At 49.9% G+C, this 27,580-nt stretch overlaps 1 protein-coding gene across 6 annotated transcripts; it reads left to right on the forward strand.

Moving 5' to 3' along the window:
* Window positions 1-788: 788 nt before the first annotated feature.
* LOC116984626 (ras association domain-containing protein 8-like) lies at window positions 789-27,580 on the forward strand. 6 transcript variants are annotated; one of them, XM_033038881.1, is made up of 6 exons: window positions 789-836; window positions 19,118-19,264; window positions 20,573-21,429; window positions 23,734-23,893; window positions 24,922-25,014; window positions 27,345-27,580. In XM_033038881.1, the coding sequence occupies exons 2-6, from the start codon at window positions 19,144-19,146 to the stop codon at window positions 27,371-27,373; spliced, it is 1,260 nt and encodes a 419-aa protein (XP_032894772.1). In that variant the 5' UTR covers window positions 789-836; window positions 19,118-19,143; the 3' UTR covers window positions 27,374-27,580. The 6 variants fall into 6 exon arrangements, with proteins under 6 accessions (XP_032894772.1, XP_032894770.1, XP_032894771.1 ...); XM_033038879.1 differs by lacking the exon at window positions 789-836 and adding an exon at window positions 10,092-10,296; XM_033038880.1 differs by lacking the exon at window positions 789-836 and adding an exon at window positions 10,092-10,249.

Below are 27,580 nucleotides of genomic sequence, written 5' to 3' on the forward strand. Positions count from 1 at the left end.
GTTGGCGAGGTATTTAATTAGTTCCTTTGATGATATCACAAGGTTGTTGAGCTATGATCAGGAATCACAATGCCGTGAGATTAACCCTGAAAAGACAAGATGAACTTTATCCTGTATCTGTTTACGGTGGATGGCTTGACTGTAATCATGTATATGGTCATTCCGCTAACTGGATAGCAGGCAACAACAACAAAAACCACCTGAAGCTCCCCTTGGGGTCTGTTCCAGGTACATGACCCACCTATGGGCCTGTTCTCAGGTGTCTGTACCAACTGTGAGACTGTTCCAACTACATGAACCAACTGTTGTCCTATCCCGGATACCTGCGCCAACCATGGGTCCGTCCCAGGCACCTATATCCCCTGTTGGCCTATCCCCAGGTACTGGTATCACCTGTAGGCCTGTCTACAGATACATAACCCTCGTGGTGGCCTTCCCCAGGTGCCTGTATCGCCTGAGAACCTGTACACAGGTACCGGTACCACGTGTGTGTGTGTCTACAGGTACATGTCCCACCTGTGGGCCTGACTTAGGTACCTGCACCACCCGTGGATGTGTCCCAGATACCTGTACCACATGTGGGTCTGTCTACAGGTACATGACTCACCTGTGGGCTTGTCTACAGGTACTTTATGCACCTGTGGGTCTGTACCCAGGTACCTAGCACCTGTCTGCAGGTACACGACCCACCTGTGGATCTGACCCAGGTACCTGTCGGCAGGTGACGTCCTGCCGCGACTCCGCCCCGAGGACGTGTATGGGACGCGGCGCCTCCCACACCTGGCGAGGGCGCGGTCACCGAGTTACCTGGAGCAGCGCCGAGGTCAGCGGCCGCGGTGAGTTAAACATCTTGCGGGCTCCGACCCCGACCGCCGGGGAGCGAGCACTGGTACACGGAGCGGGAGCGGGAGCGGGCCTTCCCTCCATCCATCCCTCTATCTCTCTCTCCCCCTCTCCCCCCCCCCCCCCCCCCCCTCTCCCCCCCCCCCCCCTCTCTCTCTCCCCCCTCTCCCTCTCTCTCCCCCATCTCCCTCTCTCTCTCCTCCCCCCTCCTCTCTCTCTCCCCCCCCTCCTCTCTCTCTCCCCCCCCTCCTCTCTCTCTCTCCCCATCTCCCTCTCTCCTCCCCCCTCCCCCCTCCCTCTCTCCCTCCTCCCCCCTCCCTCTCTCTCCCCCCATCTCCCTCTCTCTCCCCCCCCCTCTCTCCCCATTCTCCCCCCCCTTCTCCCCCCCCCCCCCCCCCCATCTCTCTCTCCCCCTCATTCCATCCATCCAACTGGATCTGAATTGGAGGAACCTTTGGATCTATCAACAAACTTTGGGTGTGTGTCTGAGCTGCCTCTTCTGGGTTGCTTCAGTTAGGGCAGTGGGTGAGGCATGAACCGGAGAAGGGGATAGGGACTGAGGGGAAATAGGTGAGGCTGGGATGGAGGTGAGGCTGAGGGAGGGGTAGTGGTGTAAGGCAGGGACCGAGGGAGCGTAGAGCAGTGAGGCAAGGACTGAGGACAGGGAGGGGGGAGGGGGAGAGGGAGGAGGGGGGGGGGGGTGTGACTGAGGGAAGGGTAGTGAGTGAGGAGTTAGTGAGTGAGGTGGGTACTGAAGATGGGGGGGGTTGAGGCAGGTACTGAGGGTGGGGCCGTGGAGCGATGCAGGGACTGAGTGAGGGGTAGTGGGGTGAGGCAGGGACGGAGGGATTGGCGGGGGGCGGGTATGGTGGGTACTGAGGGAAGGGTAGGGGGGCGAGGCAGGGACTGAGGGAAGGGTAGGGGGGAGGTGAGGCGGATACCGAGGGTGGGGCACCAAGGAACGGCAGGTGAAGAGGAAACGAAACAGTACAGAATAATTAAAGCAGGATCCGTCTCTGCCACATGACAGAGTAGAGGCCAGGCCGGGGTGTCTGGGAATTGTCAGCGTTCCTGATACAATGAGATGGGACTCGGGGCTGACAATGAATGTCAGGCGCACATCAGCTTGGAGAGGGTGACGCTGTGGTATCACTGACTCTGGCCTGGTTACAAGGTTTATGGGGAAGGCAGGAGGAGAGGGTCAATGAGAGGAAACAGGCCCTTCGGCCCCACTGCTGACCAAGGTGCCTGTCTCAGTTGGTCCCATTTGCCTATGTTTACCCCTTATCTCTAGAGTGGGTCAAACCACTTCAGTGATATGAGATTGGAGAGAGAGTGAGATGACTGAGGTATGGCGGCAGATGTATTAAACGGTAAACAACTGTGGTGTCTGGTGGGAATTGGACACACCGCTGGCAGCTGCTGATGTATAAATTCAGTGATCGGTAGCTGATATTGGAAATCTGAAATATAAAGAGAAAATGCTGGAAATCTCAGCGAGTCAGGCAGCATCTGTGGAGGATTTCTCCGGCAGTCTGTTTTTTTACTCCAGATTCCAGCGTCTGCATTCTCTTGGCTCTTTGCTGCTTGACCTGCTGAATGTATTCGGCATTTTCTGTTTGTGATCTTAATAGTGATTTTTAAAGTTCATGTTGACTGAGAATAATCGAATCAGCTCTTGTCTGATGAGCAGTGAGTACTGCAGTGTGGTGGTTCTCCATAACATTGTGTCTCGGAATCGAACGAGGGAACCATTTCAGATTCAGTAGCAAGTGATGAACCGGAATTAGCCGGCCTGTCAGTGTGCGAATATTTATCAAATAACAAAAATATTAAGTGATGGAAATGGGATGCATAAAATGGCTATGCTAATTCTGGGCGCATAGCAACAAAATGCAGATGTTGGGAACCGAAACAAAAATTGGAAGTGTTGAAGATACAAAACAGGTCAGGCAGCTTTAACAGACAAACATTAACAGATAAAGTTAATGTTTTGGGATAAAAATCCTTTCTCAGAACTGGGGTGGGTTTTTTTTTTTTTTAAATCGCATTTAGTGTCATAGTCACATATTGTGGATGAGTTGGGGCCCTATCCATGCCGACATACATAACCAAGTTAAGCTGATCCATTTGCCTAGATTTGGCCCCTATCCATCAAAGCCTTTCCCATCCATGTACCTGCCTGAATGCCTTTTAATTATTTTATTGTACCTGCCTCAACTACATCCAGTGGTAGCTCGTTCCATCACCATCTTGGTGAAAAAGTTGCCCCGCAGGTACCTGTTAAATCTTTCCACACCAATCTTAAACCTATGCCTTCTAATTCTTGATTCCCCAATCCTGGGAATAAATAGTCTGCATGCTTTTCCCCTCGTGATTTTATACCCCTCTGCAAGATCACCCCTGAGTCTCCTATGCTCCAAGGAATCAAGTCCTAGCCTGCCTCATCTCTAACTACAACACAGCCCCATGAGTCTTAGCAACATCCTTGTAAATCCTTTCTGCACTCTTTCCAGCAATGGCAGTCAGTCTCAATCTGATGAAGGGTCTCGACCCGAAAAGTCGCCTATTCCTTTTCTCCAGAGATGCTGTCTGAACCGCTGAGTTACTCCAGCATTTTGCGTCTATTTTCGGTGTAAACCAGCATCTGCAGTTCCTTCTTACACATATTACTCCAAATGTGGCCTCGCCAACTTCTTGTACAATTGTAACATAACATCCCAAATTCTATACTCCTATGAATGGCAGCTTGCCAAGGCCTTCTATTATCACCTTATCGACCCGCAACGACACTGTGCACCTGCACTCCTAGATCCCTGTGTTTTAAAAAGACTCCCAAGGGCCCAACCTTTCACTGTGAAGGTCCTGCCCTGGTTCGACTCCCCAAAACACAACACCTCACAGCTGATCAAGATCCCGTTGTAAATCTTGCTAACTCACTTCACTGTCTCTGATGCCTCCTGTCATCTGCAAACTTACTAACCATTCGAATAAAAGACCATTGTCGTGAAAGACGCTCTGTTATATCTCCACTTTGTCACTGACTTCCGGTGTTTCTGGCTGTCACTCGTTACTTTTTTGCTCATCTTTCATTCATTGTTCTTTAATCTCTTAACATCATCGCCTGTATGTTCAAGAAGGAACTGCAGATGCTGGAAAATCGAAGGTAGACAAAAGTGCTGGAGAAACTCAGCGGGTGAGGCTATCACCTATATAGAAACTAGGTGCAGGAGGAGGCCATTCGGCCCTTCGAGCCAGCCCCACCATTTGTTGTGATCATGGCTGATCGTCCGGTATCAATAACCCGTGCCTGCCTTCTCCCTATATCCCTTGACTCCACTAGCCCCTAGAGCTCTATCTAATTCTCTCTTAAATCCATCCAGTGACTTGGCCTCCACTGCCCTCTGTGGCAGGGAATTCCATAAATTCACAACTCTCTGGGTGAAAAAAAAAATTTTTCCTCACCTCAGTCTTAAATGACCCCTTTATTCTAAGACTGTGGCCCCTGGTTCTGGACTCGCCCAACATTGGGAACATTTTTCTCGTTTCCCTTATCCCTAACCAGTGTGAAGCTATGGAGAGGGTCAGAACTGGACCTAGGGTTGAGATTTTTGATTGGAGAAAGGCTAACTTTGAGGAGATGCGAAAGGATTTAAAAGGAGTAAATTGGGACATTTTGTTTTATGGGAAAGATGTGGAAGAGAAATGGAGTACATTTAAAGGTAAAATTTTAAGAGTACAGAATCTTTATGTCCCTGTTCGGTTGAAAGGAAATAGTAAAAATCGGAAAGAGCCATGGTTTTCAAGGGAAATTGGACACGGTTTGGAAAAAGAGGGAGATCTACAATAATTATAGGCAGCATGGAGTAAATGAGGTGCTTGAGGAGTATAAAGAATGTAAAAAGAATCTTAAGAAAGAAATTAGAAAAGCTAAAAGAAGATATGAGGTTGCTTTGGCAAGTAAGGTGAAAGTAAACCCAAAAGGCTTCTACAGCTATATTAATAGCAAAAGGATAACGAGGGATAAAATTGGTCCATTAGAGAGAATGGACAGCTATCTGCAGAGCCAAAAGAGATGGGGGAGATATTGAACAATTTATTTTCTTCGGTATTCACCAAGGAGAAGGATATTGAATTATGTGAGGTAAGGGAAACAAGTAGAGTAGCTATGGAAACTATGAGATTCAAAGAAGAGGAAGTAGGAGGATGGAGTTAAAGGGAAAGAGTTTCTTAAATGTGTGAGCGTAGAGACAGAGGGGTGTAAAATGAGGGTAGAAGCAATAGGTAGCAAGGTGAAAAGTAAAAGTGGCAGGCAGACAAAACCAGGGCAAAAATCAAAAAGGGCTACTTTTCAACATAATTGTATAAGGGGTAAGAGTGTTGTAAAAACAAGCCTGAAGGCTTTGTGTCTCAATGCAAGGAGCATTCGTAATAAGGTGGATGAGTTGAATGTGCAGATAGCTATTAATGACTATGATATAGTTGGGATCACGGAGACATGGCTCCAGGGTGACCAAGGCTGGGAGCTGAACATCCAGGGATATTCAATATTCAGGGATAGAGAGAAAGGAAAAAGAGGTGGGGTAGCGTTGCTGATTAGAGAGGAGATTAACGCAATGGAAAAGAAGGACATTAGTTTGGAGGATGTGGAATCGGTATGGGTAGAGCTGCGAAACACTAAGGGGCAGAAAACGCTGGTGGGTGTTGTGTACAGGCCACCTAACAGTAGTAGTGAAGTTGGAGATGGTATCAAACAGGAAATTAGAAATGCGTGAGACAAAGGCAAAACCGTTATAATGGGTGACTTCAATCTACATATAGATTGGGTGAATCAATTTGGCAGGGGTGCTGAGGAAGAGGATTTCTTGGAATGTATGCGGGATAGTTATCTAAATCAACATGTAGAGGAACCAACGAGAGAGCAGGCTATTTTAGACTGGGTATTGAGTAATGAGGAAGGGTTAGTTAGCAGTCTTGTTGTATGTGCCCCCTTGGGCAAGAGTGACCATAATATGGTTGAGTTCTTCATTAGGATGGAGAGTGACATTGTTAATTCAGAAACAATGGTTCTGACCTTAAAGAAAGGTAACTTTGAGGGTATGAGACGTGAATTGGCCAAGATTGACTGGCAATTAATTCTAAAAGGGTTGACGGCGGATATGCAATGGAAGACATTTAAAGACTGCATGGATGAACTACAAAAATTGTTCATCCCAGTTTGGCAAAAGAATAAATCAGGGAAGGTAGTACATCCATGGATAACAAAGGAAATCAGGGATAGTATCAAAGCGAAGGATGATGCGTACAAATTAGCCAGAAAAAGCAGCATACCGGAGGACTGGGAGAAATTCAGAGACCAGCAGAGGAGGACAAAGGGCTTAATTAGGAAAGGAAAAATAGATTATGAAAGAAAACTGGCAGGGAACATAAAAACTGACTGCAAAAGTTTTTATAGGTATGTGAAAAGAAAGAGATTAGTTAAAACAAATGTAGGTCCCTTGCAGTCAGAAACAGGTGAGTTGATCATGGGGAACAAGGATATGGCGGACCAATTGAATAACTACTTTGGTTCCGTCTTCACTAAGGAAGACATAAATAATCTGCCGGAAATAGCAGGGGACCGCGGGTCAAAGGAGTTGGAGGAATTGAGTGAAATCCAGGTTAGCCGGGAAGTGGTGTTGGGTAAATTGAATGGATTAAAGGCCGATAAACCCCCAGGGCCAGATAGGCTGCATCCCAGAGTACTTAAGGAAGTAGCTCCAGAAATAGTGGATGCATTAGTAATAATCTTTCAAAACTCTTTAGATTCTGGAGTAGTTCCTGAGGATTGGCGGGTAGCAAACGTAACCCCACTTTTTAAGAAGGGAGGGAGAGAGAAAACGGGGAATTACAGACCAGTTAGTCTAACATCGGTAGTGGGGAAACTACTAGAGTCAGTTATTAAAGATGGGATAGCAGCACATTTGGAAAGTGGTGAAATCATTGGACAAAGTCAGCATGGATTTACAAAAGGTAAATCATGTCTGACGAATCTTATAGAATTTTTCGAGGATGTAACTAGTAGCGTGGATAGGGGAGAACCAGTGGATGTGGTGTATCTGGATTTCCAGAAGGCTTTCGACAAGGTCCCACATAAGAGATTAGTATACAAACTTAAAGCACATGGCATTGGGGGTTCAGTATTGATGTGGATAGAGAACTGGCTGGCAAACAGGAAGCAAAGAGTAGGAGTAAACGGGTCCTTTTCACAATGGCAGGCAGTGACTAGTGGGGTACCGCAAGGCTCAGTGCTGGGACCCCAGCTATTTACAATATATATTAATGATCTGGATGAGGGAATTGAAGGCAATATCTCCAAGTTTGCGGATGACACTAAGCTGGGGGGCAGTGTTAGCTGTGAGGAGGATGCTAGGAGACTGCAAGGTGACTTGGATAGGCTAGTTGAGTGGGCAAATGTTTGGCAGATGCAGTATAATGTGGATAAATGTGAGGTTATCCATTTTGGTGGCAAAAACAGGAAAGCAGACTATTATCTAAATGGTGGCCGACTAGGAAAAGGGGAGATGCAGCGAGACCTGGGTGTCATGGTACACCAGTCATTGAAAGTAGGCATGCAGGTGCAGCAGGCAGTGAAGAAAGCGAATGGTATGTTAGCTTTCATAGCAAAAGGATTTGAGTATAGGAGCAGGGAGGTTCTACTGCAGTTGTACAGGGTCTTGGTGAGACCACACCTGGAGTATTGCGTACAGTTTTGGTCTCCAAATCTGAGGAAGGACATTATTGCCCTAGAGGGAGTGCAGAGAAGGTTCACCAGACTGATTCCTGGGATGTCAGGACTGTCTTATGAAGAAAGACTGGATAGACTTGGTTTATACTCTCTAGAATTTAGGAGATTGAGAGGGGATCTTATAGAAACTTATAAAATTCTTAAGGGGTTGGACAGGCTAGATGCAGGAAGATTGCTCCCGATGTTGGGGAAGTCCAGGACAAGGGGTCACAGCTTAAGGATAAGGGGGAAATCCTTTAAAACCGAGATGAGAAGAACTTTTTTCACACAGAGTGGTGAATCTCTGGAACTCTCTGCCACAGAGGGTAGTCGAGGCCAGTTCATTGGCTATATTTAAGAGGGAGTTAGATGTGGCCCTTGTGGCTAAGGGGATCAGAGGGTGTGGAGAGAAGGCAGGTACGGGACACTGAGTTGGATGATCAGCCATGATCATATTGAATGGCGGTGCAGGCTCGAAGGGCTGAATGGCCTACTCCTGCACCTAATTTCTATGTTTCTAAGTACTGACACTTTTGAGAAATATAAAAGTGGATAAGTCTCCAGGTCCGGACAGGATATTCCCTAGGACATTGAGGGAAGTTAGTGTAGAAATAGCAGGGGCTATGACAGAAATATTTCAAATGTCATTAGAAACGGGAATAGTGCCGGAGGATTGGCGTACTGCGCATGTTGTTCCATTGTTTAAAAAGGGGTCTAAGAGTAAACCTAGCAATTATAGACCTGTTAGTTTGACGTCAGTGGTGGGCAAATTAATGGAAAGGATACTTAGAGATAATATATATAAGCATCTGGATAAACAGGGTCTGATTAGGAACAGTCAACATGGATTTGTGCCTGGAAGGTCATGTTTGACTAATCTTCTTGAATTTTTTGAAGAGGTTACTCGGGAAATTGATGAGGGTAAAGCAGTGGATCTTGTATATATGGACTTCAGTAAGGCCTTTGACAAGGTTCCTCATGGAAGGTTGGTTAAGAAGGTTCAATGGTTGGGTATTAATGGTGGAGTAGCAAGATGGATTCAACAGTGGCTGAATGGGAGATGCCAGAGAGTAATGGTGGATGGTTGTTTGTCAGGTTGGAGGCCAGTGACTAGTGGGGTGCCACAGGGATCTGTGTTGGGTCCACTGTTGTTTGTCATGTACATCAATGATCTGGATGATGATGTGGTAAATTGGATTAGTAAGTATGCAGATGATACTAAGATAGGTGGGGTTGTGGATAATGAAGTAGATTTTCAAAGTCTACAGAGAGATTTATGCCAGTTGGAAGAGTGGGCTGAAAGATGGCAGATGGAGTTTAATGCTGACAAGTGTGAGGTGCTACATCTTGGCAGGACAAATCAAAATAGGACGTACATGGTAAATGGTAGGGAATTGAAGAATGCAGGTGAACAGAGGGATCTGGGAATAACTGTGCACAGTTCCCTGAAAGTGGAATCTCATGTAGATAGGGTGGTAAAGAAAGCTTTTGGTGTGCTGGCCTTTATAAATCAGAGCATTGAGTATAGAAGTTGGGATGTAATGTTAAAATTGTACAAGGCATTGGTGAGGCCAATTCTGGAGTATGGGGTACAATTTTGGTCGCCTAATTATAGGAAGGATGTCAACAAAATAGAGAGAGTACAGAGGAGATTTACTAGAATGTTGCCTGGGTTTCAGCAACTAAGTTACAGAGAAAGGTTGAACAAGTTAGGGATTTATTCTTTGGAGCGCAGAGGGTTAAGGGGGGACTTGATAGAGGTCTTTAAAAGGATGAGAGGGATAGACTGAGTTGACGTGGATAAGCTTTTCCCACTGAGAGTAGGGAAGATTCAAACAAGGGGACATGACTTGAGAATTAAGGGACAGAAGTTTAGGGGTAACATGAGGGGGAACTTCTTTACTCAGAGAGTGGTAGCTGTGTGGAATGAGCTTCCAGTGAAGGTGGTGGAGGCAGGTTCGTTTTTATCATTTAAAAATAAATTGGATAGTTATATGGACGGGAAAGGAATGGAGGGTTATGGTCTGAGCGCAGGTATATGGGACTAGGGGAGAATACGTGTTCGGCACGGACTAGAAGGGTCGAGATGGCCTGTTTCCGTGCTGTAATTGTTCTATGGTTATTATATGGTTATAAGAAGGGTCTCGACCCGAAACGTCACCCATTCCTTCGCTCCAGAGATGCTGCCTGTCCCGCTGAGTTACTCCAGCTTTTTGCGCCTCTCCTCGGTTCAAACCAGCTCCTTCCCACACGGTGTTTAAGAAGGAACTGCAGATGCTGGAAAATCGAAGGTACACAAAAATGCTGGAGAAACTCAGCGGGTGCAGCAGCATCTATGGAGCGAAGGAGATGCTGCTGCACCCGCTGAGTTTCTCCAGCATTTGTGTGCACCTTCCCACACAGTGGTCGGCTCAGTGTTTGGTGTCAATCACTGACTTCCCAGTGGACTGGGCGTGTCGGAGCAGTGGGAGGTGTTGCAGAGAAACTCACTGGTGACGCAGAGACAATCTCCCCTCCGCCAGTCGTGAGCTGCATTGCATGCACTTGCTGGCAAATACCTTGACCAGCGAAGGGGAAGTGGCAACATCAAAAGGAGAGAGGAGCAGCGGACAAAAAGGGCTGAAGCCTGCACGGATCCCGGTGTGTGGACCTTAAAAAAGTAACGGCCATCGGTGACAAACGAGAAAGTAAGAGTGGGGGATAGGGAGGGAGGGAGGCAGAATCTTGCCACATTTTTGTTGCTCCTCGGGTAGTACTTAGTGAGGCCGTAGACTTTGCCTCCCCGACTTTCTGCGCGGCACAGAGTGTTCGATCTGCTTCAGTGTTTCACCGGGAAAGGAGTGATAATGTTCCCGAAATCCCAAGGACACTTTTACTGAATCGCGGGCTGGGACTTGGTAGCATTAACGTAAGGTGCACAAGATCACGAGGGGGCATGGGTAAAGTGAGACGATTCTAAAACTAAAGGACACAGGCTTAAGGTGTTATGGGAGAGGTTTAAGAGGGAAACTTCGGGAAAGTTTTTCACACTGAGGGTCACCGGTATCTGCTATTAGCTGCCAGAGGGGTTATCACTTTTAAAGGACATCTGGACAAACTTATGGATGGGGAGAGTTTAAAAAGCTAGGGGCCAAATGTAAACAAATGAGACTAGCTTAGTTTGCATGGGCAAGGTGAGCTGACGGGCCTGTTTCCATGCTATCCAACTCTATGCCTCTTATATAAGCAATATAGGATGGATGGGGAAAACAGTCAGGGTGAGTTGTGACGTGTCACCTGGATTGGATGGTTTCCACGGCCAGGCGTCAATAGGAAATGGCAGAGAGCGTCACACACAACACAGGTGTAACTTTACAAACGTTTGTCGTTCAGGAATTATTCCTGTAGAATTCCCTGTTCTGAAAGTGAGGGGGAACAGTTGGGGATTGTTCAGAAATACTGTCTTGTTGGAAAATGGTATGGAGTTTATAACTGAGGGTAGTTTGACCAAGCTTCTCGAATGTTTACAACTTGTGAGTAAACTCCAGCGTGGATTTGTAAAGGACTGGCAAAGCTGAAATGGTGACTTCGGACAGGACAAGAGCCGTGTGTGGATGTTAGTTACAAGGAGAACTGGAAGGCATTTGATCAAGTTGCCCACGGGAGGCTTTTAGCAAAGAGTATAAAATGGGAGCTGGGCGGAACAGCAGCAGGTGGAACATGGAGTCCAGCTGAGGTTGCTCTCCCCCTTGTTCGTCAACGACTTTCTGAGGTTGGCTGCAATTTGAAAGGGTGAGGAGTGATTTGAGGGAGGTTTTTGAAATGCTGAAGGGATGATAGGGTGGTCAGAAAGAGAGTGTGTCGGAAAGAACTGCAGGTGCTGGTTTAAATCGAAGATAGAGACAAAATGCTGGAGTAACTCAGCTGGACAGGCAGCATCTTTGAAGAGAAGGAATGGGTGACGTTTCAGGTCGAGACCCTTCATCAGACACAAATGTGAGGTAGAGCTTCAGGAGTTTCAGTCTGACACAGACACAGAGTTGGAGAATGTGGATCGTGCTCCACTATGGTTCGTACCAAAGTTTGGTTGTCAGTGTCGAGGTTGAAGTTTCCCCAAACTTCTGCAAACCAAAGGTTTAAAGGGATTCTGAGAAAGGTGGGGGATGTGGAGTGGATGACAGCTCTCAGTAAGTGGGGAAGTCGTGTTGCAGCTTCATAAAACTTTGGTTAGGCCACATTGTGTGCAGTTCAGGTCATCCCATTGTAGGAAGGAAGTGGAGGCTTTGGAGAGGATGCATAAAAGGTTCACCAGGATGTTACCTGGATTAAATAATCATAAAAGGTTCACCAGGATGTTACCTGGATTAGATCTTTATGGATTATGGAAATCTTGGATTGTTTTCTCTGGAACTTTCGAGGTTGATTGGAGACCTATTATGAAATGATAAGAGGCAAAGATAGGGTAGGCAGTCATAACTCTTTTCCCAGGGTGGAAATGTCAAAGATTAGAGGGCATAACTTTAAGGTCAGAGGGGAAATGTGTAAAGGAGATGTGTGGGGTAAGGTTTTTTTTACACATAGTGGTGGATCCCTGGAACATGATTCCAGGGAGGGGAGTGGAAACAGATACGATAGTGGTGTTTAAGAGGGTTTTAGACAAACAACTGAAATGGGCAGATAATGGAGGGATACAGATATGTGCTTCTTCTTCTTCTTGCGTATGGCGTGCACAGCCTAAAGTTGTAGGACAACTTGTTCTATTTGATCTTATTTGACTGTGCACGCAGGGTTGATTGCATTAGTCAAAACAGGGCAGACCACGTGAAGGTTGCAATCTTCCACCCCACAGATATGTGCAGGTAGACATGATTATTTAGATTGGCTTCAGTCAGCAGAGACATAGTTGACTGAAGGGCCTCTTCCTGTGTTTTAAACTGTTATATTTGAACAAGACTGATGTATCAAAGGTTGATTGAGAGAGTTTGTTTGCCGGATGGTGCAGACATGATGGGCCGAAGGGCCTGTTCCTACAGCTGCTGTGCCTAAGTAGCAGCACAGGTGAGGGGCTGGACGTCCTGATATTCCTGTGAGGATATCCCCTCTCCCTCCAGCCTTTTCTTTTGACTCATTGAGGTGTTTGCAAGAGGTTGCTTTGATGTGAGGAGGTCGCACTGCCCTGGTGCAGATTCTGTTCTTGACTGTGTACAGCCATCGCTCAGAGCCAGCCTTTGTTTGTGCCTCAGCCCCAGTGTGTATCTCTGTGTGTGTGTATATGTGTGTGTTGTCAGTGAACGGCAGCACCTGCCCCACACGGCAGAACTTAAACAGCCCTGGCTGCAGCCCACAAAGTCCCCTGTGCCCATCACACGGACAAACACCATAACCTGCCACACGGTGACCTGCCCCGAACTGGCACGGACTCCCCGTAAACAGCCGGCGTCAGGAGAGGACGGAGTCTACTGGTGATGGGAACACTACAGGCATGGATCCTGTATAGCACTGTGGGAGGGGGTGTACTGTGGGAGGGGGTGTACTGTGGGAGGGGGGTGTACTGTGGGAGGGGGGTGTACTGTGGGAGGGGGGTGTACTGTGGGAGGGGGGTGTACTGTGGGAGGGGGGTGTACTGTGGGAGGGGGTGTACTGTGGGAGGGGGTGTACTGTGGGAGGGGGTGTACTGTGGGAGGGGGTGTACTGTGGGAGGGGGTGTACTGTGGGAGGGGGTGTACTGTGGGAGGGGGTGTACTGTGGGAGGGGGTGTACTGTGGGATGGGGTGTACTGTGGGAGCTCCACAACATGGATGGTGTGTTCAGTACGAATGGTTGCCTGCTCTCTTCCCGTGAGCTTTGAACTGGCACCAGGATCCGGTTCCTACACATCCTGCATGTGACCTGCTGTCAACAATCACAAGCGCCTGTGGAAACGCCCCCCCCCCCGTTGCCCGCGCCCCTCCCTCGTACACAGGTCGTGCCTCACCCGAATGGAATGTTCTGTCGAAACTCCTGTTGGTATTGGTTTATTATAGTCGCGTGTAGCTGGATACAGTGAAGAGCTTTGTTTGTGCGCTATCTATGAATGCAATCGTCACACATGAGTACAACAGGTAGTGCAAAGAGAACCAGACCTGAGCGCAGAATATAGTGTTACAGCGTTATAGGGTTACAGTTACAAAGATAGCGCGGATAAAAAAAATGGCAGGTTGGAATGAGGTCGTTTGGAAGATCAGGACTACACCCTAGCCTATGGATGTTTAGTTTGGTTAGTTTATTGTCACGTGTACTGAGGTACAGTGGAAAGCTTTTGTTGCGTACTAAATAAGGAAGGACAATGATGAAGACACGTGTTCCTGAAACTGGTGCTACACATGTTGTCAAACTGTTGTATCATCTGCCCAACAGGAGAGGGGCGAAGAGGGAATGAGCGGGAAGTCAGTGGTCCTTGATTATGTTGGCTGCTTTCCCGAGGCAGCATGAAGAATGTGAGAGTCTGGCACTAGAGGTCATAACCTCAGAATTAAAGGACGTTCCTTTAGGAAGGAGGTGAGAAGGCATTTCTTTAGTCAGAGGATGGTGAATCTGTGAAATTCCTTCCCACAGAAGGCTGTGGAGGCCATCGATGGATATTTTAGAAGCAGAGATAGATAGATACTTGATTAGTACGGATGTCAGAGGTTATGGGGAAAAGGCAGGAGAATGGGGTTAGGAGGGAGAGGTAGATCAGCCATGATTAAATGGCGGAGTAGACTAGATGGGCCAAATGGCCTAATTCTGCTCCTAACAGTTATGACCTTGCAACTTATGACCTTATGAAGTGTAGATGGAATTGACGATGGAAAATCTGGTTTGTGTCTTACCTTCCACTACCTGCAACCACCTTCAACTAGCATCGCAACCGGCTTCAACTAATAAATTACCGATTTTTAAAACGGCAACCTATTTTTAGTCGCGGCCGGTTTTGAATTTTTTGAAATAATCGCCGGAACATAGAAGAAGCGGAAACCACTTTCGACCATTAGGGAGACTGACAAAAACCTCTGAGAACCGCACGGAAACCTTGGGTGGGGCGCAAAGTCTCCAGAGGTTTCTAAGTGGGACAGGGGCATATAGGTTTGTAAGTTAATTGGTGTCTGTGTAAATTGTCACTAGTGTGTTGGATAGAACTTGTGCAGGGTGATCGCTGGTTGGTGTGGACTCGAAGGGCCTGTTTCCACACTGTATCGTTAACTAAAAGACTGAGCAAAGTCCTGCTGCCTGTGCACTGACTACCCTGGGACCCGCGTGGGAGAGGTAGAAAGAGGGGGGGGGGAAGTGTGGTGGCAGGACCGCTGAGATGAAGGAGGAGGAGGAGAGGTGGCGTTGGGTCAACTGGTGCAACAGTCATGTCCGCTCTGATAGTAAGCTGCACACGTGTGTCCTGTGTTGGCTCTACACGCATCCCGTGTTGTCTGTGCGTGTGTTGGGTGAGGGCAGAATTCTGGGCCAGTGCAGGTCTACACACTGGCCCTAGGTGGGTCAGACCTGGGGTGGGTGTTGGCTTCTCCTGCCCTCAGCACTGGGTCTTTAGGATGTTTCCTGCTTTAGTCTGTCCCTCCCCTCACTGCGGGGGTGTAGGGGTCCGCGATGGATAGTAATGATCGAGACGTTTCATCCCATCCACATGGGTGGAGGGGAGAGCATCAGGAATACGAATAGTTACACTGGTCGTTCCTCAGCTGCTGTCTGAGATTGGAAGCTCATCTCCCATCCCTGAGTCCCACATTTTCCTCTCTCACTCCACCCTCCCTCGTCCCAACTATATCTGTGCTTCCCCTCTCCCCCCCCCCCCCCCCACATTCCCCCCTACTCACTGGTTAAATTGATACCATGATAACCTGTCTGATCAATGGACAAAGTTCGTCAGAAACTGAGGGCAAGTGGTGAGTGGTTAAAGATTACCCAATTCGTCCATTTTGTTATCCTTACACAAACAGGGCGATTTCTCATTGACAGAGTGCATTCACTGTTACCTGTGCCAGCATTTCTATTCTCCATTGGCCTTGAGAGGGGCCACAAAGCTGCACAGCACGGAAGCAGTCCCTTCGGCCCACCTCGCCCATGCTGACCAAGTTGGGATATTGGGCTGATCTCATTTGCTTGCACGTAGCCCATAGCTCTCTAATAGACATTTGGACACATATATCATCAGGAGGGGTTTAGAAGTCCTAACTGTACCCACCTCTACAGCTTCCTATGGCAGCCCACTCTAGGTACAGACTGCCCTCTGATTGAAAGGATTGCCCTTGACGTCCCTCGTAAATCCCTCTGCTCTCATCATAAGCCTGTGCCCTCTAGTTTAAGAATCCTTCTCGGATAAAAAACAGTAAGCTTTCACAGTATGCGTGCCCCTCATGATCTTGTGCACCTCAATAAGATCATCTCTATGGCTCCCATGGAAGAAAAGTCCCAGTCTAGCCATCCTCCCCCTGTAGCTCGAGCCCAGGTAACATCCTGGTGAATCGCTCTGCAACCTTTCCAACGTAATGACATTCTTCCTGTAACTGGGCGACCAGAACTGCACACAGTACTCCAGATGTGGTCTCACCAAGGACTTGTACTGTAATCTTCTGCTTGACACTTTATCAAATATCTTTGGAAATGCATATACCCCCACATACGATTGTTCCCTTCCCATCCACTTTCCCATTACATCTTCAAAGTACTGCTGTGCACGGTGGCGCAGCGGTAGAGTTGCTGCCTCACCGCGCCAAAGACCCAGGTTCAATCCTGACTACGGGCGCTGTCTGTACGGAGTTTGTACGTTCTCCATGTGGGTTTTCTCCGGGTGCTCCAGTTTCCTCCCACGTTCCAAAGACTCCAGGTGTGTAGGTTAATTGGCTTCTGTAAATTGCCCCTAGTGTGTAGGATGTGAAATGGGACAAGAGAACTAGAGTGTGGGTGATCGATGGTCAGTGTGGGGTTGAAGAGCCTGTTTTCACGTTGTATCTCTAAAAGGCAAAAGGATTTGAGTATAGGAGCAGGGAGGTTCTACTGCAGTTGTACAGGGTCTTGGTGAGACCACACCTTGAGTATCGCGTACAGTTTTGGTCTCCTAATCTGAGAAAATACATTCTTACCATAGAGGGAGTACAGAGAAGGTTCACCAGACTGATTCCTGGGATGTCAGGACTTTCATATGAAGAAAGACTGGATAGACTCGGCTTGTAATCGCTAGAATTTAGAAGATTGAGGGGGGATCTTATAGAAACTTACAAAATTCTTAAGGGGTTGGACAGGCTAGATGCAAGGAGATTGTTCCCGATGTTGGGGAAGTCCAGAACAAGGGGTCACAGTTTAAGGATAAGGGGGAAATCTTTTAGGACCGAGATGAGAAAAACATTTTCCACACAGAGTGGTGAATCTCTGGAATTCTCTGCCACAGAAGGTAGTTGAGGCCAGTTCATTGGCTATATTTAAGAGGGAGTTAGATGTGGCCCTTGTGGCTAAAGGCATCAGGGAGTATGGAGAGAAGGCAGGTACAGGATACTGAGTTGGATGATCAGCCATGATCATATTGAATGGCGGTGCAGGGCCGAATGGCCTACTCCTGCACCTAATTTCTATGTTTCTATGTAAACTTAACTGTATTGTCGAGCGTGGAGTTGGGTGTTCACTGATGCTGCTGGGTTGAGCTACACTATGGGGAATGCACAGACTCCTCACACTGCCCAGGTCTGGAATGCAAAGCAGTCCTGGAATGTGACCGGTATTCTCCAGTTCCTGCCTCATCTCTCCACCATCGCTGACTCTGCTTCACCCTCCCCTCCCCGGCCCACGGCCTCTCCCTGCCCTCCAGCTGTAACCAGCAGGTTTGGTCAGACTCTGTATGATGCTGGAGCCCTCACTGTGTGTGTGTGTGTGTGTGTGTGTGCTGATGTGTTGGGCCCAACACTGCCGTTAGACATTCCATCCGAACAGGCACAGGGCTTCTGCCCTTCACACTTGCTACTGCCAGGATGCTATTCGGCCCATCGATACGCTGCTAGCTCTCCGATCACCCCTTATCTCCCTGGCCCGTAAGTTGCTAACTCCCTCCCATCCTCCTGATTCTCTTCTGGAAGTTTCTGTTGAACTTTAGTGAAGGTTATATGGGCTGGAGGGGGATGGGAAAGGGTGTAGGGGGTGAGAGAGGGTTACAGGGATTGGGAGAGCTGTAGAGGCCGGGTGGGTTTACGGAGACGGGCAGTGATGTAGGGGATACAGAGATATGGAGTGATGATGTTGATACTTTATTGTCACGTACCAAGGTGCAGTGAAATATTTTGTTTTTGCATACAAAGCGCACAAACAAATCGCCACAAAGTCACCAACAAAGTTACAAAATGTACCCATCCTTTCTTTGTGCCCCCCCCACCACATCGCGCCCCCCTTAGTTCTGGCTGGCTCTGTCCACCTCGGCCCAACTCCGATCTCGCTCCGACCTGCTCCAGCCTCGACCCGACTCGCACCAACCTGTGGGTGTCATTGGGGGGGGGGTAAAGGTCATATAACTTCCTGATTCATGCTCAATGCCCTGTACCAATACTTCTTCTACACCAGTCTATCCACTGATGTTGCCAATTGCTGGGAGCTCTCGACTTGGTCCTCAAGATCCCTCTGTATGTTAATGCTCCTCAGGCACCTGTAGTCTACTGTAGAAATCCCATTCTTCCTCCTCCCCCCTCGCCCTTCCCCCCCCCCCCCCCCCTCCTCCTCACCTCTCCCACTGACCTCCTCTTCCCCCCTCCCCCCACCCACCCCTATGTACTCTGTAAAGTGTATTTGCTGTGTACAAGGAGAAGGTGGCACTGGGTCACACAGCCGTGTCGGTTTGACCTGGTCTGAGTGACCAAGATGTACATGGGCAGTTTCCCCGACTGCTGGGTGGATGTCCTGTTGTCACAGCTCTGCTGGACGAGAGAGTTTCGTTGAGTTCATTGTCACGTGGACGGGGTACAGTGAAAAGCTTTTGTTGCGTGCTCGCCAGTCAGCAGAAAGACTATATAGCTCTATAAAGCCTCTACAGAGCTCCATCAACCAGGGGTGACATCTAGTGTGTAGGATGGCGTTAGTGTGTGGGATGGCTGGTCGGACATCTCTCTCCTCCTCGCGTGGTCGTGATCAGGGTCGGTTGCGGGTGCTATATGAATGCAGTGCTGTTGTTGGATGGTTGTGTTGCTGATGCCCAGAGGCAGTGCCAGTGAGGGGCAGTCACTTGTGTGGTACCTGCAGAGGTGTGGGCACGAACCCGGGGGTGGTGGAGTGTGGGGTGGGCATGGACTTGCTGGGGGTTTGTGCGTATGGACATGCCGGTTGGGGGGGGGGGTGTCAGCATGGACACATGGATGAGGGATTTGTGGGCACGGACTGGCGGGGGGGGGGGGGGGGCACAGACCCGCAGGAGGTGAAGTACGGACCCCAGGGATGTGAGTTGCAGCCTCGTTGGGTATGCGTGGGGGGGTGGGGGTTTATGTGGTGATGTGCTCTGCTTGTTGCTGACCTCCCCCTGTGTTTCAGACCGTGCCAGTGGACCCCGGCCCCTGATGCCAGTCTGGAGAAGGATGGAACTACGGGTGTGGGTGGAAGGTGTGCAGAGGGTGGTCTGCGGCGTTACCCCAGAGACCAGCTGCCAGCAAGTGGTGATCGCACTAGCACAGGCCAGCGGTGAGTATGGGGAGCGTGGTGGTGGGGTGGGAGGGGGGGGGGGGGGGGGGGGAGGGGGAGGAGGAGGGTGGGGGAGGAGGAAGAATTTGATTTGTAAGAGGGTGGGTTGGGTAGGGAATTGGGATTGGTGAGGGGAGATGAAGGGTTGGGGGCGGGTGGATAGTCCAGTCACCACCCTGCTGTGAGGAACTGCTCGCCCTCTTCATGTAAAGTAAGGGTGCAGAAGAGGTTCACCAGATGTTACCTGGCCTTGAGTTATACGGAAAGATTGGACAGGCTGGGACTCTTTTCCTTTGCTACGCAAGAGGCAGAGGGAGTGACCTCATTGTGTACAAGATCACGAGGGGCATGAAGAAAGTGAATGCTCGCAGTCTTTTCCTCAGGGTAGAGGATTCTAAAACTAGAGGGCACAGGCTTAAGGTGACAAATGAGAAATTTAAGAGGACCTTCATGGCAGCATTTTTATTCATGGGATAGTCCGTGTTTGGAATGAGCTGCCAGAAGAAGCTGTAGAAGCGAATACAATTACAACTTGGACAGAGATATAGATCTGAAATATTTAGAGGGATATATGGGCCAAATTCATGGCCCATGCTGAACATATCTGGATGCCGACTTGTTCAGCATGGGCCATGAAATGATCAACGGTTCCAGTCACTTCCTGACCACCTGACAGTCTCCAATGGCTGTTTGTGTCAGTGCCCTTGGTTACCTCTTCCATGATCTCATTTGATGAGAACGACCCCCAACCCCTGCACCCTCTCTGCATCTTGGGGTCTCCAGACTCTCTCCTCTGAGTCATAGGACATAGAAACAAACCCCTTGGCCTAACTCATCCATGCTGAACCTAGATGTCCCATCCAAGTTAGTCCCACCTGCCTGCGTTTGCCCTGTTTCCCACTAAACCTTTCCTATCCATGTACCCATCCAAATGTCTTTTAAATGTGGTTTTAGTACCTGCCTCAACTACTTCCTCTGGCAGCTCGTTCCCTATCCCCAACACCCTCAGTGTGATAAGGTTGCTGCTCAGGTTCCTATCAAAACTTTCCCCTTTCACTTAAATCTACGTCCTCTAGTTCTTGATTCCTCAACTTGGGGGGGGGGGGGGGGGGGGGGGGGGAATGACTCTGTGCATTCACCATATCTATTCCACCCGTGATTTTAAACACCTCTATAAGATCATCCCTCAGCCTCCTGCTGTGCAAGGGGTAAAGTCCTGGCCTACCCTATAGCTCAGGTGCTCGAGCCCTGGCAACATGCAGGTGAATCTAGCAGCTGATGCCTGACATTGTCCCCTCTGTGCCGCAGGTCAGACAGGCCGCTATGTGCTGGTGCAGAGTCTACGAGACACTGAGCACCAGCTGTTGCCCATGGAGTGCCCGATGCAGCTGTTGGCCAAGAGCGGGCAGTACGCCAACGATGTCCACTTCATGCTGCGCCGCACGGGCTCCGCTCAGTCCGAACGGTCAGCGCCGGACCCCAGCGGCCGGACCCAGACCCCCACCCTCGCCCACACCGCCTTCCCCCTGCACAGACCCGCCCAGCCCCCGAAACGGCGGGAGCCGAAGAAATCGCTGTCCTTCACTGGCGGGGCGCTGGAGATCTCCCTGCGGGACAAGTGCAGGGCTAAGAAGGCGGGCGGGGAGGAGGGGGCAGCGGGCAACCCCCAGCCCAGCAAGGACGAGCTCTTCAGGATGATCCTGAGGCAGCAGCAGAGGCTGCGGGAGCTGGCGGAGCGGCGGGAAAGCTGTGACTCGGAGACGGGAGCGCGGCAGTCAGAGGTGGAGGAGCAGGCAGCGAGGAGGAGCAAGGAGGAGCAGGAGGTGGAGCAGGAAGAGGAGAAGGACGAGGAGGAGGTGTGGGAGCGGGAGCTGAGGACGGAGCAGGAGCGGGAAGGGGAGCTGCAGCAGCAGCTGAGCCAGCTGCGGAGGAAGCTGCAGGACAGCGCGCAGCGGCTGCAGGGACTGGGCAGCAGAGAGCAGCTGCTGCAACAGGAGATCGGGCGGGAGGGCGAGAGAACCCGCAGGGCACAGCGCGCTGGGCACCACGGCACTGGGGTCCGTCTGCAGGCTGAGATCGAGACCAAAATCCAGCAGAACCTCCAGATCCAGAACTCGATGGTGGAGGTGGAGAGGTCCCTGCAGGAAACTGAGCGCCGACTCCAGGTGAGAACACCCGGCTATATCGGGGAAAACCATCCACCGACCCCCAACCCTCAGAGCTATGTTAAACCAAGTGCACAGCAGGACCTGGGGAGTGTTGGAGAACAGAGGGATCTACAAGTACAAGGTGCTGCGAGTACTGAAAGTGGTGAGACAGGTGGGCAGGCTGGTGAAGAAGACATTTGTCACACTTCCCTTCACTGGGAATAATATTGAGTTGGGACATGCTCAATCAGTTGTATGAATCATTGGTGAGACCACACTCGGAATACTGTGTTCAGTTCTTGTCACCCAGCTATAGGAAAGATGTATTTTAAGTTTGAAAGGGTGCAGAAGAGATTCACCTGGATGTTACCTGGGCTTGCGGGCTTGAGTTACAGAGAGAGGTTGGTGAAGCTGGAACTTTCTTCTTTGGAGCGTAGGAGGCAGAGCGAGGTGTTGAGAGTGCAGGACCAGCCCTGGCAGCCCAAGCTCAATGTCCTAATCAGTGAGCTAGCACCAGTTAGCATGCAACAAACGTTTTTCACTGTACCTCGGTACACGTGATAATAAATGAAATTAGAGTTCAAGGTTCAGGAGGTTCTGAGCTGCAGTTGTGAGCTGGTGCGGGGTGGAGCTCTGCTGCCACACTGTGGTGTGGTCCAGCAACTGCAGGTAGTGTGTGGGGCCGTGCAGCCAGGGTTCAACAGGCATTGTGGAGCTGACCAGGACACTGCAGAACCACCCCCTGTGGTAAGGGCCATCTTTACGGACCGAGCAGATGGAGACGCGGGTAACATTCCATCCAACAGAAGCATTCCCAAACGCCACCTGCCTCTCAGCACCAGAGACCCAGGTTATTTCCTGACTATGGATGCTGTCTGTAAGAAGTTTGTACGTTCTCCCTGTGACCGCGTGGGTTTTCTCTGGGTGCTCTGGTTTCCTCCCACACCCCAAAGACCTACAGGTTTGTAGGTTAACTGGTTTCAATAAAATTGTAAATTGTCCTTAAGATTGTGTAGGAAAGTGTTAGTGTACGGGATGATTGCTGGACTGAAGGGCCTGTTTCTGCACTGTATCTCTAAAGTCTAAAGAAAAATAAAGTTTTTAAAAATGCAGGTGTGTACGGAAGGAATTCAAGTAATTAGGGGTGATTTTATTCATTGAAGAGCTTGGGCAAATCAAGTTGGCCAGGGAAGCCATGAGGGGGAATGTTTCGAAGTACCGGCCAGCCAATGGGTATTTTCAACTTCAAGACTTGAAAGTCATTTATCGTGACAGGAGAACAATGACATCCTAACTTGCTGCAGCTTAACTGGTGTGTAAAAGCAATGACACATAGATAATTGTATGATAATCAATAATAGAATAAATTAAATAACCATATTACCAGATGACCATATTAGTACAAAACCGAAGTCCGTAGTGAAACCAAAGACACGGTCCATGGGAGATCGTAGTTGCTGAGGTTAGTGTGTTCAAGAGCCTGATAGTTGCTGGGAAGAAGAATCTGCTGGTCATAGTTTTCAGACACCAAAAAAAAAACCAGAATGCAGAATATGGTGTTATAGTAACTGTAAAACGGTTACCAAGAAAGTGCAGATAGAAAAAATTGCAAGGTCGGCAATTAAGTGGGTTGGGAGATTCGGACTACACCCTAGCGTATGGGAGAACCATTCAGTAGTCTGATAAGTGGGGAAGAAGCTGCACCTAAATTTGATGGTACGTGCTATCAAGCTTTTATATTCTGCCTATATCCTGGGGGATTGGAGATGAGGGTATGAAAAGGTCCATGTTTATGTCAGCCGCTTTCCAAAGGTGCCATGAGTTGTAGATTGAGTCAATGGTGGGGATTGGTCTTTGTGATGGACATCCACAATTATGTGTATTTTTCATGTGGACATCGGAGAGATGTTCCCAAACCAGGCTGTGATTCTCAGTGTGGATCCTATTCCAACATGTCAGGTTCTGAGGAGTTTTCCATTGTGGGGCTATCTGACAGTGGGGGGCCAGCGAGAATCTGTTTCCTAGGGCAGCATAAAACTTGAGGGAGTGGGGTAAAGGTCAGGGTGGGGATGTTTAATGGGGATTTGAGGGGTGTTTGGAAGAGGTTTCCACACTAGGTGCTAGAGTCAGGACCAGTAACAACATTTAAGAGGCATCTGTAATGGGCTTGAATGAGCAGGGCGTGGAGGGATATGGAATTAATGCAGGCCAATGGGATTAGCACAGACCTGATGGGCCGAAGGGCCTGTTCCTGGGACTGTTTGAGTGGAGTGTGGGCAAGAGGGGCCTGGCGTTTCTGCTGCCTGAATCCTCCTGTTGCAGGCCAAGACGCAGGAGCTGGAGGAGTTGAACAAGGAGCTGCGACAATGCAACTTGCAACAGTTCATCCAGCAGACCGGGAACACTGGAGCAGAACGGCCCCGGAGCGAGGAAGAGCCGCTCTCAGATGACCCACAGGGCCCGCAGCCCGGCAGCCCCGCAGGTGAGGCCGCAGCCTTGCACCCGTGCAGCAGCTAGGGCAGCGCCCTGCACCAGTGCAGCAGCGAGGCCAGAACCCTGCACCCATGCAGCAGTGAGGCCACAGCCTTGCACCTGTGCAGCAGCTAGGGCAGAGTCCTGCACCCATGGGCAGAAATCCCAGGGGGGAGGGGGGGAGGGGGGACGTCCCCTCTGTGTTTTGAGAGGTGGGGGACAATCCCCCCCCCCCCCCCCCCCCACGTTTTGTAAACTGGATTTTGAAATTCGGTGAAAAATAAAATCAATTAAAAATCTCTGCTTTCCGCGAGGGCGTCGATTGAACGAGAGAGACGTCGGTCAGCAGGCAATGGGGGTGGGGGGGGACATGATGATTCAGCGCGAGGATTGGTGGAGGGAGGCGTCGGTCAGAGGTGGAAGTAGGGGGTGGGACTGAGGATCAAGCACGGTGATTAGAGGGCGGAGATGTCCTGGTGGAGCAAAGATCACAGAGCGGAGATTGAATTGGCCCGTTCGCAGGGCCTATCATCGCCCAGTGCGGCTTAAAATCGGCCATGGGATTTTCCATCGCCCCGCGGTAAAATTGCTGCCTCGAGGCAATCGATGCTACCGATGTTAAAGCCCCTGCCGGGGGCTGGAGGACCCCGAGGCCGATTTTAAGCTGCGGCAGGCGATGAAAGTCCCCGTGAACCGGCCGATTCAAGCCCCACGATTCGGGGCGGTCGAAGCTGCTGTTGCTGGAGTTCGGCATTGGTCAACAACCAGGGCAGCTCCTGATGTTACTGTCCACGGGGCCCACGGCCAAAGCCTCCGAAGCCTTGCACGCTCGTGTGTGTGTGTGTGGCCGCGAAGGAACTGTGTTCCCACTGAACATACAAACTCCACACAGACAGCGCCCAAGGCCGGGAATGAACCGGGTTCGCTGGAGCTGTCCCACTGGCGCACGCTCTGGAGTCGCTTCCTCGGCCCAGCCGGCCGACTCGCTCGCCGACCCGTCCGAACCGTCAACCCACGGGTGCATTTTTCATGTTTCAGGATCGGACACCTCGCCACGCCCGACCGCCATGCACTTCCTGGGAAACCCGCGAAACCTGCAGAACCCGCTGGTGTCGAGACTGAATCCGGGAGGTGTGTTCGTTTGAGCTGAGCAAGCGCCGGCAGCGTCCAGTCAGTGTGGGTGTCCGGAGCTGTGGCCACTGTCCGGCCAGTAACCGTGTCCAGACCAGTGGCTTGTGGCCGTGTTTGGCCAGGGATGGTGTCCAGCCAGTGGGGTATCTGGCCAATAGCCGTGCCCAGAGGCCAGTCTCCGGGCCCCTGACCACAGGTGTGGGCTGGGCTGAGGTGTGACATTTACACACGGATGCAATGTTGCCCCACTGGGGCAGTGCCTGCACCACCCTGCCGCCATTCCTCGCCACACCCAATACCATGCCTCAGAGTCAATCAGTGGTACTCACCCACGCCCCCCCCTTGCCCCCCTCCCCTGCGCACCCCCCCTCCCCTGCGCACCCCCCCCCTCCCCCGAGCATCCCCCCTCCCCTGCGCACCCCCGCTCCCCCTCCCACTCCCCTGCGCACCCCCCCCCCCTTGAGTCGACCACCCTCAGAACACCCAGAAAGCCATTCAGATCCTCAGTTGCCACATTCAGGGAATTATGGACTTGGAGCCCAAGGTGTACATTAATGTTGTTAAGGACCTTGTCGTTAATTGTGTACTTTTGTCTCACATTTGACCTCCCAAACTACAACACCTCAAACCTGCTCGGATTAAACTCTATTTGCCATTTCTCTGCCCGTTTCTGTAGCTGATCTATATCCCGCTGTGTACTTTGACGGTCTTTCTCCCTGTCCTCAACTCCACCAATTTTACTACCCAACCCATCCATCTACATTTATGTCCAAGTTTATATAATATCACAAACAGCAGAGATCTCAGCACAGATCACTGCGGAACTGCGCTGGTCACAGTCTCCAGCCAGATTAACACCCCTCCACCACAGTAATCTGCCTTGGCATCGTGTTTGGCTCGGACATTGTGGGCCGAAGGGGCCTGTTCTTGTGCTATACTGTTCTATACCTTCTCTTGGTAAGCCAGTTGTGAATCCATACAGCATGTAAATCCCATGTATCTTTTGAATCAGTAAAACGCAAGGGTCTTCATCAAATGCCTTACTAAAATCCACCACCCCACGGTCATCGATCACCTTCATCCTCAGAAACCTCAATGAAGTTAGTAAGACCGGACCCGCCATGTACAAAGCCATGCTGCCTACCCATAAATTCTCCATTCCCTTCCAAATGAGAGGAAAATCCCATCCCGAAGAATCCTCTCCAATAGCTTTCCGACCACTGACACGAGGCTCACTGGACTAGAATTCCCTGGATTATCTCCTTAAACAAAGGGACGACATTGGAACAACCTCTGAACCATTCGCCTCTGTCACCCCCATGCTGACTGGCTGTTGCAACCTGTATCTCTGTGGTCATATCCAGACGAGGTATCTGCTCCAGCAGAGTCGAGACCCCAGTGAATGCTGGTGGCCTGCAGCATCCAACCGGTGGCCTGCCTCACTGAAACCTTGGACCACCTCTCAGTAGCCCACCCTAACACTCGACTTAGTGCCACACTGGGTGAGCATTCATTCCATGGCCAAGCCGCTCCGCCCTGCACTGCGGGAGAGACGCCTTACAAGGCTTGGCCTCCACAGCAGAGGGGGTGATGTGTTTAGAGGGAGGTTCCTCTAATGGTTGCTGTACGTTGGATTTTATATTTATGCGAGCACATGAGGATCCAGTTAACCACTGAAGCAGAGACATGTTTAATTCCCCCGTCCACATAGCGACAGCCACTGGCGGACTGGGACTAAAAATATTGGTTGCCAGGAGACAAAGGGGGCCCACCCACAACTACAATGCTATCATTTAACAGGGGCCCACTTGCCATCACTTGCTATCACTTCATCAGGGGCCCACTTGCCATCGGGCAAGCTGACACCCTGGTCAGTCCGCCACTGGCGACAGCTACTGGTCCCAAACTGTGGTTGGAACCTTCAGCTCCTTCCTCTCCCCAATTCTACCTCTCCCTCCCGTCTTTACACCCTTCATTTTCTCTCACCCTTCCTCTGCCCCATCCTTTCTCTCCTTCCGCATTTCTACAATCTTCTGCAATCTCTTCCCCCTCTGCTGCTCACCTCTTTTCCTCTCACCCCTCCCTCGCTTCCTCCTCCCTGTTCTACCTCTCTCTTCCGCCTCCCCCCCCCCCCCCCCCCCCCACCATCCTCTTTGCATTCCATTGTTAGGGTAAATGCTAAAGCTATTTGATTGTTTGGTAAAACAAGTTAAAAAGAAAGCCTTTCTGTTGTAGTCAGGATAGATTATGAGAACAAAACCTATTTCTACACAAATAACACCTTCAATTTCCTATCCCAGTAACTTATTTACGTAATTTTTTTGTTTCAGAGTTCCCTCATTGGATAGTAGGTAGCTGACAAAAGAGGCAAAGAGGTGTTGAAGCTGTAATCCCAATTCAGTTTGATAATGTTTTAAAATCAGATCACCCTAGGCTGGCTGGTGCACTGGGAGTGAATGCTCATTTGGCCATCTCAGGAATGTGATGTGTGGAAGGCCGTGACTATCTCAAATTGTTCTGACATTATGTAATTTATGTTGAAAATAAATAAAGATTGGAAACTGCT

Source organism: Amblyraja radiata, chromosome 20 (genome assembly GCF_010909765.2).
Source record: "Amblyraja radiata isolate CabotCenter1 chromosome 20, sAmbRad1.1.pri, whole genome shotgun sequence".
NCBI classification, from domain to species: Eukaryota; Metazoa; Chordata; class Chondrichthyes; order Rajiformes; family Rajidae; genus Amblyraja; species Amblyraja radiata.